This window comes from Sarcophilus harrisii, chromosome 1, assembly GCF_902635505.1.
Source record: "Sarcophilus harrisii chromosome 1, mSarHar1.11, whole genome shotgun sequence".
Taxonomy (NCBI): Eukaryota; Metazoa; Chordata; class Mammalia; order Dasyuromorphia; family Dasyuridae; genus Sarcophilus; species Sarcophilus harrisii.
In genome coordinates this window covers 31,271,220-31,288,597 of record NC_045426.1, presented here as the reverse complement: position 1 = coordinate 31,288,597, position 17,378 = coordinate 31,271,220, and the positions used below count along the sequence as shown (strand labels likewise).

The window sequence follows — 17,378 nt, the reverse complement described above, 5'->3', positions numbered from 1 at the left end:
CTCCAAAGCCAGCTCTCTGCCCATGAGACTGGGCCAGCCCTTGAGGTCATGTTCTGTCCCAGTGATCAGACCGGTCTGTCCTTGTCCCTGCCTGCAGGCAGGACCTCGGGGACTTAGGAGGTGAAAATTTGCAAGAACCAAAAATAATAATATGAATTTTCTTTGCTCTGCTCAAGGAACTTGTAACTAGATCTCTCCAATTGTGTTCCATAACTGCATTTCAAAATTGTTAGCTGCAGCACTTTTTCAACATGCTGTGACATCCTTCTTCCCCAGCGCCTGGTTTTAAGGACTGAGGAACCTTCTTGTTTTATTTATTTCTCAGATTTCTATGAAGCCTGCCTTCTATAAAGTTCCTCTGTGAATCAGGAAGTGGGCAAAGGGAGAACATTTTCTAAACATTTTTCAAGAGTGTCATTAAATCCCAAATTGATGGCCAGGGATAGGGGATAGGGGTGATAGGGAGGGGGATGACAGTAGGGAGTCAAGGGATTAGACGGGAATGGGCAATGAATGGTGAGGCAAGGCCAGGATAGGAACAGAAACTCCCACAAGTTCAAGTAATTCTGGTTGAGGTTGTAGCAAAGTAGGACAAAGGTGAGTTGTCAAGTTTGATGACCTGAATAGGAATTAGGCTGCTTTGGATGTTACCTGTTTCTAAGTAGTTTGAATTACTCATTTTTTAAAAAAATCACTTCTTTCATTGTTAGTAGGACTTAAAAACCACATGGCTTCAAATCCTAGTAATCCTGAAAATTTCTTTTTTAAAGTCAATTGAATGTTTTGTGCTTGAGAGTAATCCATTGGGGACTTTTTTGTGTGTGTCTTTGTATTCTTTGGTCCTGGCAGAGTGCCTGACATATACCAAGGGTTTAATAAATGTTTATTAATTTAATTGAATGGAATGAAAAAATAAAGAAGTTGACATAATGTCAACCACTGACAATGGTTGAAAAATCATTTGCTATTAAATGAAAAATTAAAATCCTATTTCTTTTCCTTAAGACAGGAATTCTTGTTAGTTTGGGTTATTGATATATAGTCAGTTATGCTAATGGTTTTCCTAATATTGAACCAGCCCTGCATTTCTAGTATAAATCCTACTTGGTCATAGTGTGTTATCCTGGGGATGACTTTCTGTAATCTCTTTGCTAATACTTTATTTAAGATTTTTGCATCAATGTTCATTAGGGAAATTGGTCTATAATTTTCTTTCCCTGTTTTCATCCTACCTGCTTTAGGACCATATCTATGTCATAAAAGGAATTTAAGACATGAGGTCTAGCTAGGTCTGAGGCTCTAGATGGAGAAAAAAACATAATTATTATTTATTTACACCAACCTCCAACTCATATTTAGCGGTTCTTTAAATTATTTTAAAAGACGATTTGGAGACAGGGTCACAGGCTTCATCAAACTGCCCAAGGGGTCCACCAAAGGACCAAATACTTCAGAACCCTGATTTTTAAAGAATTGTTAAAGAAGGTGGGTAAAGAGTATCATTTTTCAAGTAAGATAACAAAGTATGGATCATTAGCTCCCGGGTATTTGGGTGTTTATTAGTCATGTGGTTTAATGGCTGGCCCAGACCTCTTGGCTGATCTTTATGAAACAGAACTCTGGGACCATCACTTTTGCTTCCATTGCCTTCCTTAAAGTTATTTGGTCTTTGTGCCCTGGAAACCAATCAATCAACCACAAAGCTTTTATTAGACACTTCCTAAGAATCCAGGCACAGAAATACAAGTCCCTGCCCTGGAGGATTTCCGATAAAGAGGACTGACCTCTTAAAAATATCTTATGCACAATGGAATAAATGAAGGAGTGAAAAAGCATTTACTAAGCACTTATGATGTGCCTTTGATATACATTGGTGTTAAGAAGACTAGCCTCTTAAAAGTATTTATGCATAATAGAAATGAATGAAAGAATGAAAAAGCATTTATTAAGCACTCACACTGTGTACTGTGGTATACATTGGTGACTAAAAATAAAAAAGCAAAATAATCAAGGAAGTCAGAATCTAATTGGGAATATCAGACTCTTCTGCTGATTTGTGTTTCTCCATTCTACCAGAACAGTTGTTATTAGAGACTCCCTAATCATCAGCACTCTTGTAAATGGCCATATTCATGTGAAGGTAGAAGAAAGATCCAGATCCAAAAGCCAGTAGAATGGGCATTCAGGGAGAAGTTGGCGTCCAATTGGAAAGAGGGAAGGTGGTATTGACAAAAAGGTTAGGCAGCCTATTGACTTTTAAACTTTGGATTTAAACTTTGAAGAACATCAAGGGTTCTAAGAGGCATCAGGGAAGGAGATATGCTGGGTCTGAAGTGGGGAAGCAAGTTGAGAAATTAAAAGTGTGTGTGAGGAATAGTAAACATTGTTAGCCTTTCGTTTTTCAGTCATATTTTTCTACAAATCTGATGCTTTAGGTCACAGGGGTCCTCAAACTACGGCCCGTGGGCCAAATGTGGCAGCTGAGGACGTTTATCCCCCCTCACCCAGAGCTATGAAGTTTCTTTATTTAAAGGCCCACAAAACAAAGTTTTTGTTTTCACTATAGTCTGGCCCTCCAACAGCCTGAGGGACAGTGAACTGGCCCCCTATTTTAAAAGTTTGAGGACCCCTGCTATAGGACTTTCTTTGGGGTTTTCTTGCAGAGACACTGGAGTGGTTTGCTATTTCCTTCTGTAGTTCATTTTACAGATGAGGAAACTGAGGCAAACAGGGATAAGTGATTTGTTTAGAGTCACACAGCTAGTGATTTGTCTGATCTGATGAAGATGAATCTTCCTGACTCCGGGCCTGGTATTATATCCACCATGGCGCCGCCTCACTGCCCTGTGATTATTCTTGTCCTTTCATTACCTACAGAAGAACATTCGTAATCACCTCATCTACCTTTTATTTTCCAGTTGAGGGAATAGGCTAGAGTCGTTATTAGGAACATAGAGTGCCAGAAACAGTCCCTGCCCTCAAGGGGCTTCCAGTCTAATGGGAAAGGCAACATGGAAACATTAGGAACACACAAGAAAAGACTGGTGTAGAGTAAAATGCCTGTGTGGTCCTGACTTGGATCAGCTTCTGACTCCTCCCTAAGTTGTAGGGTCAGCAGGTGTATCCCTGGCATGGAGGAAAACTGGTTCGGTAGAATGCCTCATAGCTATCCCTGAAGGCCAAGATGACGTCAGGCCTCCAGGTTGTTTCTCATTCCACTTTACACCCTCTGTTGAAATCAGGCTTCTTACCTCTGATCTCCTCCCTATTCAGTCACCTGGACTAGGTAGGAGGCAGGCTATAAAATTCAGAAAAGGTTAAATTTCTTCATCCAACTTATTAATGCTTTGGGTTACAAAATAATAGCTAATTGTTCCACTCACTTTGCATAGTGATTCTTTAAAGAGAAGTAAGTCAGAGGGCCTCTTCTGCATTTATCCTTCTCAGAACATCTGGATGAGGCAGAAAGCAAATGTCGTCATTCCTACTTTAAGGAAGATGTGGTACATCCTTCCACCATCCATTCTGGAGTGGGTGGCTTTTTCCACCATGTTAAGAACCTGCCTGTGATTTGAACTTTTGGAGGCACTTTTTTCTATGGTTTGGTCTCCTTTGCCTGTTCTCCACTCTGATAAGTTCAGGGAACTAGGAATTGGCTTAATGGTACCTTCAGCGGTTCTTGATATCTTTGCAGACTTTGCAGACTTTCAGGCAAGTAATTTTCCCATTTCTTTGTTGTTTCTTTCTAGTGTCTTCCACGACTGCATCCGGAAACTGGAGGACACAGATAACATTAGGGTTAGCGGATCCTCTCTCACATTCTTCTTACAGCAGCTGCTATGGCAATGTCTACAGTCCTTTGCCACCTCCAAGCAGGTGAGAATGAATAGTTAAATAGTTGTTCGAAGCTTCTCGGTGACCTTCCCCAAAGCTGAAGATCTTAGTTCATGGCTATATGATTTTCTTAATTTCTTTAGAAAAGCTTTCCAGGTTATGTTGATAGGAACCTACAGTATGCTGAATGTCTGTCTTCCTGTGTATCTAGAATAATTTTATCCATATTGAGTTACAGGATTTATTCTTTACTCTATCCCTGACCCACAATTGCTTACTTTCTATAGCATAATAATAAGTGATGTTCATATAGTGCCTTTCAGTTTGCAAAGCTCTTTACACACAGAATCTCCTGTGAGCTTCTTAACAACCCTCTGGGATATGTAGTGTGGGTGTTTTTGTGATCCACACCTCTGATTTCATCAGTAACTTTCCAATATCGAAACTTAATCTACCAGTGAAGATATGTAACTTGTTAGGAACTTATCTATAGCTTGAGATCTCAGAGGATTCAAGAAATTAAGTAACTTTCCCATATTCATGCAACCCAGTATGTCAGAGGTAGGACTCAAAAATTCAGGTTTGAGTTTTTTTTTTTTTTAGTTTTTAAATTTTCATTTTAAAATTCAGAACCCTAGAAGCAGCAAACTAAATAAGCATTTTTAAATGGAAAACAGAACAGAGGGATTAAATTACATTTTAAAATTAAATTACCTTTAAAAGCCTTGAAAGTGCTATGTAAACGCTAGCTATTGTTATTAATGAATTAAAAGTAAATGAAATTAAAGCAGTTTATTAAAAGTAGATTTCAAACATCTCAATTCCAAAGGAGCCCTTTCATTACCAAAATTCCTATTAGACAGTTGGCAAGCTTCATTTCAAGCAAATGGTAGTGTTTATTTCTGTCTTGAACCTGCTTCCTCTAAGAAGTGACAGAAGCAACCAGCTGTCAATCTACCTCAAAGCCAGGCTTTCATAAGAATTCAGAGAAACACACAGTCACAAAGACCTGGTTTGTTTGTTTATTATCCATTGGGGTCTGTGATTTTATTGGTACAGAGAGCAACTTTAAAGTCTTAAAATTGCTCTGTCTACATGATGTCTTTACTGGCAGAATGGAGGGTGAACTGATTGTATTCTATGGAATCGAGCCTAAAAGGATAGTTTTTCCAAAGCAGTGTCAACAATTCTCATTCACAAGTATGGGACTAGTTATCGAAATTACACAGAGTTTACTCAATTTAAAATTTTAATGAAAACGTCATCACCTGTCATCACCAGGAAGTCAAATAAGTTTAGACAACTACTAGTAATGCTTAGAACAGAGTAGAGGTATAAATCACCACCTTGAACTTAAGCCCAGAACTTAGACTTTTCTTTTTTCTCCCTAAGGGAAGGGTGTTCTAATCAGGTTGTATTGTAGTTTCACAAATAATTTTCATATTTATGGGATGTCTCACTTGCCTTTCAGGCTCAGTAAAGATATATGCAACATTTTTTTAAACTGGGTCCAAGAAACATTTGTGACTTCTCAGACACAAATCTTGTCAGAGCCAGGAAATATTTTTTCCCCCAAGAGAGCTTGTTCCTTTAAGATGGTCATTGTAATTCAACCTGTCCAAGATGCCCTGATAAAAGGGGTTGATCTTTTGAAAAGAAACATGATTAACTGGAAATTAGAAGCTATTTGCCAGGATCCTTATTGATTTGCTATAGCGATGTTCCTATATGAGTTACTAAGACCATCTGATTTGCCTTAACTCCTACTGAGAGGAAATACAGTATATAAAAATAACAAAGCAAGTGCTTGAGAAGACCACCTTCTGAAAGGTGGTAAACATGTAAAATTTTCCCAAACAGAGTCATCATTTAAAACTAAGAAAGGCAATATTTTCCCAGAAGAAAGATAGAACTTCACTGATAAAGTGCCCAACTGATTAAACTTTTTCATGATTTCACAAGCTAAAAGAAGTATTTGAAATTCTCACCACCAAATCTTTCCCTGTTTCAGTAACTTGAGTACATGAGCCTTAGGAAATTGGATTTGTGTTGTCATCTGCGGCTTGGTAGTCTACCAGTGTAGAGTTTGTCTCAATCGCACCTTTTGATCTTGGGACAGAAATGCAGAGAGGCCTTGGACAAATTTCTCCAAACTAGAAATGGCTAGGATAGCATAATGAGACATATAAAATAAAATTCTGGAAGACTGGTGCCTAGATGCAGAATACAATATTAATTTGGGATTTCTTTGGCACTACTTGGATGAACTTGAAGTTGGGTTCAGTTTTCTTCATCTGTAACACTGACTCTTAATGCTACAATCCAGGTCCTAGTCCTGTGGGCATAACTTGGTATGTTTTTCCTTCTTCAAGTGACTCTTCTTTTACTTCCTATTTTCCATTTCCCTTTTTCCCTATCCAACACCACCTATCACTAGGCAGAACAAAGAGCTTCTGTCCAGGCGAATGGTTGTATCTGCAGAAATGAGCTCATTTTTAAATTCTCTTATGCTCAATATAGCCAACGGTAGTAAGTACTGCCTTTTCCATTTGTGTGTATTGCTTCATGTGTGACAGATCTGTTTGCTCTTGTTAATAAATAGTGTGTGAAATTGGGGAAGAGTCGCCTTTGGGTTTTTTTTTTTTTTTAATGCCCAGGAAAACACTCAACAAGTTGATCAAAGTTGCCTATTTTCCCTTCAGTATTCTCCAAAAAATTTTTTTTCTCCCCTTCTCTTTAAGGCGTGGAAATAAAAAGTGAATCTTTGCTACTAATCCCTTAACCTTCTAATATTTTTGTGCCATTGTAAAGGTTTACCAATGCATCATGGTGGGATGGCCTTAGTTTGATAATTTCATCTGCCTGGAGCTTTCTAATTCTAATTTTGCTAGGTAATTCTGGTTAGAGAAATGCTAAAGGTTAAAAGGGAAGTGGGGAAGAACCTTTGTCTTGCCCCGATACAAGCCCGAAACTTTGGAACGCCCGCTGAATTTCAAAATGTTATTTCTCCTACTAACAACATTTGGTTTTTCTACTAATTTTCCTTCATGTTTTTGGGGAGTTGAAGAGTACATACAGAGATGGTCTCAGAGTATTAATTTTTTTTTCGCATTTCTTTTTATAGACCGTATGCCGAAGCCAGTCAACTGGACAGTACAGATGGGAGCCGGCTGGAAAACAACTTGGACAGTAACGAACAGAGGCTCTTTTGGCACGAAGATTCCAAGCCCGGAACATTAGTCTAAGCTGCCACCTTGACCACTTTTATTCAAGCTCTGCATTCTAACCCCAGTGTGCCTTGCCCAATGTGCTGTTTTTCTGAAAAGAAATCCTCTTCTGAGATTCCCCAGACTCCAAAAGCCGAAGACAACACCATTTTAAAAAATGTTTTGTTTTCACCACCACCACACCACCAAAACTCCCTAAACTTGTTCTTCAGACTCCAGCTGGTTGGCGTTAACTTGAGCAAGCTTTAGACCATGGTTGGGTGCGTCTTTCTGTTGCATTTTTTAAAAAATCCTCGACAAGTTCGAGCACTTGGTTGAAGTATTTATGTTGAAGAAGCACTTTTCAGGTGTTGTAGGCTAAACTGCAGATCAAAAGGGGGGAGACTCTTTTCAAGAGAAAGCAGGAACTTTCAGAGCACAATTCCGATGGATAAATTGAAGAAAAGCAACACTTGAAATTTTTTTTTTTTAGGCATATGAGGACTGGCAGATTTTAGACAGTATTGGAAAATTTACTTGAAGTAAGGATAGATTTTAATGGAGGTCTAAATAGGTTTTAATGTTTTTTAGGGCAATGTACAGAGAAATGTTTTTGTGAGCACTGTGAAGCGGATTCTGGGGGGGAGAACTGGGATGACAGGTGAGGGAGGGAGGGAAGTTCAAGAGAGGCTTGGGAATTGCTGTTGCAGCTTCAAATATGACTATTTTTTTTTTCACGGTAGCAGAATTGGGAGATGAAGCAATAGGTTCAAATTATTTACAAACGTGCTTTGTGCATTTCCAAAGGTACCATTTCACTGTGCCGATGAGCTCATTTTGTCACACCGAGCTGCATGGTGAGTGACTGTTCAATTGGTAATGATCCCGTTGGGCTACCATTTTTCACGGCCACTGGGCTAGGGATTGCTTCCATTGTCATAAAGTTCTAAAGAGGAAACACTGTGATGGCCAGTATTTTAAGGTGATGCAAAAAAAAAAAAAAAAGGAAAGAACCCAGCACCCAGAACAACTGTGCCTTACAATTGTGGGCATTAGGATAGAGCACCACTGTCTGAGCACTAGGTGCAATTCTAAGTCACCCGGTGACATCAGTAACAGTGTTCCTTTTAAAATAATAATAATAATAATAATAATGAGCTCCCACGATGCAATTGATTGAATTATGAGGCGAAAAGCTACCTCGTATTTTCTATGGAGGAACAAATAGAGTCAATGCAGGATTTTTCAGAAGCACTCAACTTTCTTTGTAAAAAGGATTCTTGTTTCTCATCTGCACTGTGCTTCAGAATTCCATCAAAGGTGCTCTGTTTTTTTTTTTTCCTTTTTATACAGATGATTAGTAACTCCTTGTATATATTGTGAATAGAAATGTTTCTGATAGACTTTTTCGAACATTTTTTACCTATATCCCAAAGCATGTAATATATACATAAAGATAGATTTGTTAAACTGGTCCTTAGTCATTTGTATCATTAGAACAAAAGTTTTGTTTTGTTTTTGTTTTGTTTGGGGGGGGGGGGTGAGAATTAAAACAGAATAATTAACTTAATTCTTTTTTTTTTTTTTTTTGGGCGTATTTGTATAACCCACTAGAAACAGAAATGCCCTTTTGCATATTTTTTTTTTTTCCTTTTCCAGCTTTGAAGACCTATTCCTTTCACATAGGTCAATAAACTGAAAATGTGCTACGGAAAATGTTGAAGTATTTGTCACTTTTTGATCAAGGATATGAAGGAGCCGCTGAAATTCTTGTTTTGAGTAAGCATATTAGGTCAGATTTTCCTAGGTTCAAATCTCACCCCAGACATGGGATCTTTGTGACCCCGGGCAAAATTTTTTATCTCTGCCTTAGATTCCTGCAAGATGAAGAAGTTGGACCAAAGTCCCTTCCAGTTCTAGACTGAAGAATGCTTTGTGTCCTCTGTGGGACCTAACAATTATAGTTAGTATGATCTTTGACAGAAATCTAATAGGATCTTTAACTTGGTGAGAGGTAGCGTTGCATAATGGTTAGAGCCACCCTTGGAACCACATTGTGTCTGTGTGATCCTAGACAGTTCTGCTGGCTCACAGTGTTTTAGGCAACTTCCTAAATTGCGGAGGAGAGGCTAATCGACAAAGGCAAACTCCTTCTAAAGAGATTTTCTTCCTCTGGAGAATTTTGTATAGGAAGAAAATACTGGGTTCAGTTCCTTTCCCAAAAAAGACTGGGAAAAGATGTTGAGGGGCGTGTGACCGGGATAGTCACAGGGATTTGGGCAGGATGCTGAAGTGCTCTTCCTTTTCCCACCACTCTCCCTCCATCCCCAACCTCTAAGAAATGAAGTGAGGGTCTGATTCTACAGCAAGCTGTGCACAATATGATTTCACCAACTATCCCTTGGGAAAGCCAGTGGGGAGAGGCAGCCCAAGCCACGGTCTGCATTTTATGCTCTTCTGCAGATCGCCGTCTTTCATGAAACGAGCATGTTTTGAATTTTAAACTCATAGCAATAAAGTTGCAAGGGGACTGGGGGATTATGCAGCCCAACTCTTGTTACACATGAGGAAACTGAGTCTCAGTGGTTATGGGACTTGCCCAGGTTCACACAGCTCATAAGCATCTGAAGCAAGATTTGCATCCGGGTCTTCTGTCTGCAAATCCAGCATTATTCTGCTATTCAATAAAATCATATCTTACCATGGCATTAGCACAAAGAATTTCTTCCCAGTTGGAACAACTATAGAAATGGGAACAAAGAAGACCTTGCTTGGGTAATATGGCTATCTTAGTGTCAAACACGTTTGTGTGTTTATTATAAAGCTAAAGTGCCAGAAGACAAAGATGGTATTGAAAGTCTCAGTTTTTTCACTTGTAAGTTGAGAGGATTGCTCTTGGCTGACCTCAAGATTAATTCATCTAATAGAGCTAGGATCCTTTTGTCTCGTTCTCTCACCAAGCTCTGTTGCCTGTCTGGGAAGAATCATCCCAGCAATACATAACATCATTGAATAACATTCACTAATGAAGACCATAAATCATATTTCTATTATAAGGATAACAAACAAAACATTTATTTACAAATGAAGACAGCAGAGGTAATTTGCTACATCCAGCCTATTATTTGTGAAGATAGGTATAATTTAAATATGGAGTGTGGGGGGAGATATAGGGAAAGGGATGAGAAAAGGAGGCAGGGATTAGTCTAAAGAGCATTGGACTTAGAGGCTTGGATACTTAAGTATATAATTGTATATTGATTGCAAAGCATAATGCCTGGCACATAGGAGATATTATATAAATGTTTGCTATTATGATCATTAAAGGACCAGTAATTTGATTGCTTTGGGTACCTCCCTCCAATCTTATACATCACTACTTCTCTGTAACTTCAGTTGCCCTTGGAGAGTTGCTGTGGCAATTCATTACCCTGAAAGCAAGGGGGAATTGGGACAAGAGATAGGTTACTATCCTTTCTGGACTGGCCAGAAGCTTGATTCCACTGATAAAGCCTTCAAGAAGCCATCCCTCTCCAATCAGTCTTTCACTCAACTCCCAAAGTAACCCTCCTAAAAATCATGACTACACCATTTCTCAGCTCAAAAACCTTTCCAGGTATATTTCCCATCATTTGCTTTCAAGAACTCTTTTAATTGTTCTGCTGGCTAACTCCCAAAGTCCTCCAGACCCTGTATCTTTGCACAGATGGACGCAGCATCTTGAATATGGTCCCTCCACCTTCACCACTTAAAATCCCAAACTTTGGCCAAAGCTTCTTTCCAATCCCCCTTCATGGCTTGCCTTTCCAAAGCCCTCCCTTTGGGGCTTTTTATTCTTGCATCCAGTCTGGTAATTCTTAACAGCCCCTTTTCAGAATATTTTAAAATACATAAAATACTTAGATTGAAAAATGTAACCAATTATCTTGAAATACATTTATCCAAATATACCTTTTTTAAAGTACACCAATCCCAGATCTAGATTATACAGTAGATGCCCTAGTGTATAATCATTTACAGATTGTACCCCTACACATACACTCCCAAGCAGAATGTTTCTTCACCACAAGTATTGTTTCATTGTTTCTTGCTATATACCCAGCACTTAGCATACTGCTTGTATACAGGAGACACTTAATAAATGCTTATTGGATTAAATTGTCAAAATGAGATACCAGAGATTTTTCTGGGGGAATCCATGAATAGAAAAAAATCAACAGGCAAAGAGCTAAAAAGATACAACAATAATCTCTTCCAGCCTTCTTTCCCTGCCTTTTTTATACAATGGGAAAACTAAGGACCAAAGTGAAGTGATTTGACCCAAAGCCCTAAGAAGCTGAGCCGGATTGGGATCCAGGGACTCATATGCCCTTCCCACGTCACTCCTACAGCACAAAATCTAGATCCGATAAGTCAACTGGCCTGCTCCCTACCAGGAAAGGAGGGAATAAGCACTTCTATAGTGTCTACTATGTGCTTAAGCACTTTACAAATATCTCATTTGATTTTCACAAGGACCCTGGGAGGTAAGTGCTATTATCCCATATTACAGATGGGGAAGCAGGTTAAGTGAGGGTCATCCATCTATTAAAGTGTCTTAAGGCTGGATTTGAATTCAAATCTTATTGGCTCCAGACCCAGTGTTCCATAGATGCACCATTGGGCTGTGTAGTCACCAACAAATTTTAAAAATTGAATAATTTTATAATCAATGTTGTTTTTTTCCACACCAGTAAATTGCCTTAAGCAATATCACTCCACTCCACAAAATATTGATCAGTAGCACTGAAATATTTCCATTTCTCAAGGAAAGAGAAATTGATATAACAGGGTTGTAGCTATAATATTCTAGGTACCACACTTAATTGGAACGCATCTGCATCTTGGGATGTGCTTCTGCAGGTTCACACATACCCCCTTTTTTTCTAAGCAGTCAGGTGGTTCAGTTGCTAGAGCTCTGTCCTTAGAGTTCTGAGTTCAAATTCAGTCACAGATGCTTAATACCTCAGTGATCTTGAGTCACTTAATCTCTGTCTGGTTCTATTTCCTCTACTATGAAATGTGTACCAGCCTCCCAGAGTCCATGGGGATAAACAAGTAATACTTAGTTTAGCACTGCGTCTGACACATAATAGGTGTTTAATAAATGCTTTTTTCCTCTTCCCCTTTAATGGAGTAGGTGCATGGTAATAGGCTGGGTGGAGTAGTGGATAGGAGTAGATAGTGTCTAGGATCTGCCCTGCTGTAGACTAGAATTCCAGTCATCTGGCCTCACACCTTTACAAGCTGCTCAATCACCAACAAGGCATTTTTTCCTCAAAGTCCAGGTTTCCTCATCTGTAAAATGGGTATTGCTTCATCTCAGGAATGTTAAGAAAATATTTTGCAAACTTTTAAAGCACCATATAACTGAGAATTATTGAAGGAAGCCTGCCCATTCTTTTCCAAAAAATAAAAGAGAATTAAGCCATGATCATAGTCTTTCAAGCAAATTATCTGTCATCTGAAAAAACAAAAATGACTTTGTATTTGTTTTTCTTATGGAAGTTCTTTCTATTCAAATGAGACAATATTTGTAAAACATTTGGCACAGTTCCCCACTTCCATCCTCTGTTCTCAGAGCACAACCTCCCTTCTTGGAGTTTTGCTTCTTTTGGTAGGGAAAAGGTTAAGAAGCAAATGCAAGTAGGAGATATGAGACCATCACAAGCTCTTTCCCTATTTGATCTTAATTGACTCTCCCTGTGAGGTGCTGATACCCATTTTACAGATGAAAAACTTGAGACTCATAGAGGTTTCATGACTTGTTCAGTCACATAAAAATTAAGTTTCTGAGCTGGGATTGGAAGCCAGATCCTCCTGACTTCAGGCCCAGTGTTCCTTTCCAAGCAAGATGCCTCATTCTACAAAGTTCAGAGGATTACAGACTTCAAGTTTGATTGGAACTCCGAGGCTATTTAGTACTATTCCATTTTACAGATAAGAAACATCAGGCCCAAAGGAAGATATTTATCCAGGATCTCACAAGATTTGAAATCTTCTGATTTCAAATTTCCATCAAAAAAGCTAACGTTTGGGGCAACTAGGTGGTGCAGTAGATAGAGCACCAGCCCTGAAGTCAGAAGGATCTGATGTGACCCTGGGCAAGTCACTTACTGCCTTAGCAAAAAAAAAGTAACTTTTGTCAAGGAAGTCGGTCCAATGGTGGTAATTGCCCATAATAACAATCCCAACAACTGAAGGAATTCTTAGTATTTCAAAAGAGACCTGTCATTCTTTTGTGTCTGGGGTGGGTCTGGGAGATATTTGTGATAAGCACTCACCCCCGAAAGGTCCAAGTGCCTCTTAGAAAGGGTGTAGTAAACAGGTATGGCATTTGAAAAATGTTTGGGCAAGGTGGATGGGTCTGGGACCCCACCTAGTCCAGCAAGCCTCCCTAAAAATAGCAAGACCCTGGGACCGAAGGGGCCTCCAGCCTTTCTGCACTGTGCAGCCAATGCAAGGAGGGCCACCGATTAGGAGAAGGTGGTGGGTGAAAAAGAAAGCTCCTCTGGGTTGGGAAATGACAGGACCAGTGTGAACCTGGGGAACCTCCAGGGTTAGTCTCAAAGCACAAAACAATCGGTGGCCAGCAAATTTCCCATCTACAGCAGCAATAAAAATGGAGAGGTGAATGAATGATTCAATGGTTAGATGGATGAATGAATGAATAAAAAAAAGTTAAGCATTTATTATATACTGTTTTCACTGAAGAATTCTATGTTGCTTGACCTGAAGGTTCAATACCAAATTCTGCTGTTAGGTGCCTTGAGAAAATGCTGAGAGCTCCCCTCTTGATTATATAGCTTTTCCCTGACCCAAACCTCCCATTCCATCCTTTATTCTAGCTCTTCTCTGGGAGGGTCAGGGAATTATTAACTGCATTTGATAATTAGGGAAATGGAGGCCTATAGGAATAGGTGAATCCTGTGACCACTCTACTACTCTCTAGACAAGTTACTTTATCTCTGTCTGCCTCAGTTTCTTTTATTGTAAAATGGAGACGAAAGCATGAAGTTCCCAATGATCAATGAGATAACACTTGTAAAGTGCTTGTTATAGTGCCGGACACATAACAGGCAGTTAAATGCTTGATCCCTTCTCCCTTCCTACAGTGAACAGAATTCAAATCTTGGAGGGTAGAACCTATGGATTCAAATCCCAACTTTACCACTAATTTATGATCTTGGTCAAATCACTTAATCAGTCTGAGATTTCATTTCCTCACACACAGACAGATTAATTAATTGACGTGTTCATTCTCTCCAAAGACACAGCTCATCCCTCCAAATACATTTACCAAAAAGCCAGTCGTATGCGATTCACAGGGTTGCTGTGGCAAAATAAAACACCGTGTGTGTGATTGAATCACTTGTTTTTATTATTCTCCCAAATGAGAGATTGATGGGGAAAATGGCAGACCATGGCACCCAAGGGACTAAACAATACATAAATGCTGATGCAGCTCAGCCTTGCCACTCGGCCCCCATGTGAGCAGTAAAGAGATCACACAAGATCAGTTTTCCTCTTTCATTTTTTTTATGTTTTGTTTTCACACTAGTCATTTCCCTTGATCTTTCCTCTTCCCCAATTTAACCCTAAAAGAACCCTGCTTCTAGAATGAGGGAATCAGGATTCTGACCTTTACTACCTGTGTGAACAAGGAAGTGAACAAGTGACTGTGAACAAGTCACCGGGCTTCCCTCATCTCTAAAAAAAGGAAGATGCACCAGACACCCTCTGAGTTACAGTCCGGCCTTGCTTCTGTAGCCCCTGGAGAATCCTTGTAACACTTAAGCAATCCAGACTTGGGAGAGCATCTAACCCAAACTATAATCCCGGACCTCTCTACTAAAGAAAGGGAGAGGTTCCTTGTAAAATCTCCAGACCAAGGCTATTCATCGCCTCTTAATGGTGTTATTGTTTATATTATAAGGTGTGTTTGTTGTTGTTCTGATTCTACCTTCTGTGTTCTCTATCACTTTATTTTTTTCCCTAATGATTATTTTTTATCAAAAAATCACGTGTCCTCTTTTCCTGCATCCAAAGCTATTTTTCTTGCTTATTTTTTTATTTTGAAAAAAATTTTCTTTACAACATTATCCCTCGCACTCACTTCTGTTCTATGTCGCTTTATACGAATCTTCCCATTTGTATCCGAAATGTTGAGATTCACCACTTTTTGAGGGGCACGACAAGCTCTCCAGAGCGGAAGGAGGCGGGACCCTCGGAAACCTCGCCCGGGAAAGAGGCCCCCGCCCAGCTAACCGGGCGCTCCGTCCCTTCCCACCGTTCTCCGGACCCAGCGCAAGCTCAGCCTCAGGGCGCGCTGGCTCGCGGCCGGGGAGCTCCAGCCGCAGCCGGGCAGGCCGCCTTTCCTGCCCCCCCCCCCCCGGAGGATTGCGGATCCCCCAATGAAAAGGGAATGATTCCATCCTCTTTATTGCTGTCATTGCCTTCGCGGCTGCTCCCGTTTAATGTCGGCGCCTCCGTTCTTTCTGGGAATCCCGGAGACCCGAGGAGATGGACTTTGTATGTAATAGAACCGGGTCCTCCCAGAGGGCGGGGCTCTCCCCTCCCCTACCCGCGCGCGCTGCTTGTTTTCCCCTAGAGAACCAGGGGGGAAATAGGTGCTGAGAACGGGGCTCCAGTCTCCGTGCGGTCAGATATACCCGGAGTTAGTTTCCCAGCAACTTGTCGGGTCGACGAGGACACCTAGAGGACGGTCCCTGAAATGGCAGCTAAACGCCTTTTGCCTTGAAATCGTGTCCCAGATGTCTTGGATTGCGCGTTACTCTACTCCCCGCACTCAGTGTTCCAAACTCCCCGCTCGTTCTGTCCCTCCTTCCTCCCGTCTGCCTCTAAGGCTTCCTTCAGAGGTCAGCTCACTCCACGCCCCCTCCTATTAGCCTGCTTCCCTCACCTCCAGTCTTCTGCATTATTTTGTGATGCAAATGCTGTAATATTACATATTGTTTCCTATTAAATACAAAGTATTTTATCCATTTCTTCTACAAAAATATTCTGTATTATTTATGAAAATATTTTTACTTTATAGTATGTCGTATATATTTATGATTTATCTATCACATCATTTATTTTATTATTTATGTATTATGTAGTATATTATAGTTATATATTTATTTTATACAAATGTTTTCTATGTAAAAGATAAAAATGTATAAAATATTTTGTATTTACTTCTCTGTCTACATATTGCTCCCTCACCAATAGAATGTAAGAGCTGGAGGTATTTTATCTTTGTCCAGCTCCTGACATAGTATTGAGTAGTACCTAGTAGGTGCTTAATAATTGTTGATACATGAGTGTTTTCCCTTCAGTGTTTTATCTTTGTCCTTGTAAGTCCAACTCCTGACATAGTATTGAGTAGTTCATAGTAGGTGCTTAATAATTGTTGATACATGAGTGGTTCCCTTCAATGTTTTATCTTTGTCCTCCAGCTCCTGACTAGTATTGAGTAGTACATAGTAGGTGCTTAATAATTGTTGATACATGAGTGTTTTCCCTTCAGTGTTTTATCTTTGTCCTTGTAAGTCCAACTCCTGACATAGTATTGAGTAGTTCATAGTAGGTGCTTAATAATTGTTGATACATGAGTGGTTCCCTTCAATGTTTTATCTTTGTCCTCCAGCTCCTGACTAGTATTGAGTAGTACATAGTAGGTGCTTAATAATTGTTGAATATATGAGTGGGTTCCCTTCAGTGTTTTATCTTTGTCCTTGTATCTCCAGCTCCTGACATAGTATTGAGTAGTACCTAGTAGGTGCTTAATAATTGTTGATACATGAGTGGTTCCCCTTCAGTGTTTTATCTTTGTCCTCCAGCTCCTGACATAGTATTGAGTAGTACCTAGTAGGTGCTTAATAATTGTTGATACATGAGTGGTTCCCCTTCAGTGTTTTATCTTTGTCCTCCAGCTCCTGACATAGTATTGAGTAGTACCTAGTAGGTGCTTAATAATTGTTGAATACATGAGTAGTTTCCCTTTAGCATACTTTTGCTCTTATTGCACTATTTGCTCCCAGGTCACTATTCTACAACTAGCATCTAGAATCTATTCTGAATCCGAGAGAAATTGTCTTATGGAATCATAATTCAATAATAATATATAATATTTTATGATAATTATTAACATTGTGTTTTTTCTATTTTCAAAGTACCTTACATTTTACAATTATGTGTGGAACGTTATAATGAGCTTGTGGGGCAGGTGCTGTGAGTATTATTATTATTCCTATTTTACAGATGAGGAGATTTGAAAATGAAAGAGCATAGAAA

At 39.6% G+C, this 17,378-nt stretch overlaps 1 protein-coding gene across 4 annotated transcripts in view; it reads left to right on the top strand.

The window, feature by feature from the left end:
* The window catches only part of FRMD4B (FERM domain containing 4B), a 341,019-nt gene extending 332,264 nt beyond the window's left edge, over positions 1–8,755 (top strand). For all 4 annotated transcript variants that reach the window (XM_031953872.1, XM_031953849.1, XM_031953859.1 and 1 more), the window contains 2 exons: positions 3,750–3,876; positions 6,959–8,755. In XM_031953872.1, the coding sequence (XP_031809732.1) occupies positions 3,750–3,876; positions 6,959–7,079 (248 nt within the window). In that variant the 3' untranslated portion in view covers positions 7,080–8,755. The remainder of the gene's footprint in view (positions 1–3,749; positions 3,877–6,958) is intronic.
* Positions 8,756–17,378: the final 8,623 nt, after the last annotated feature.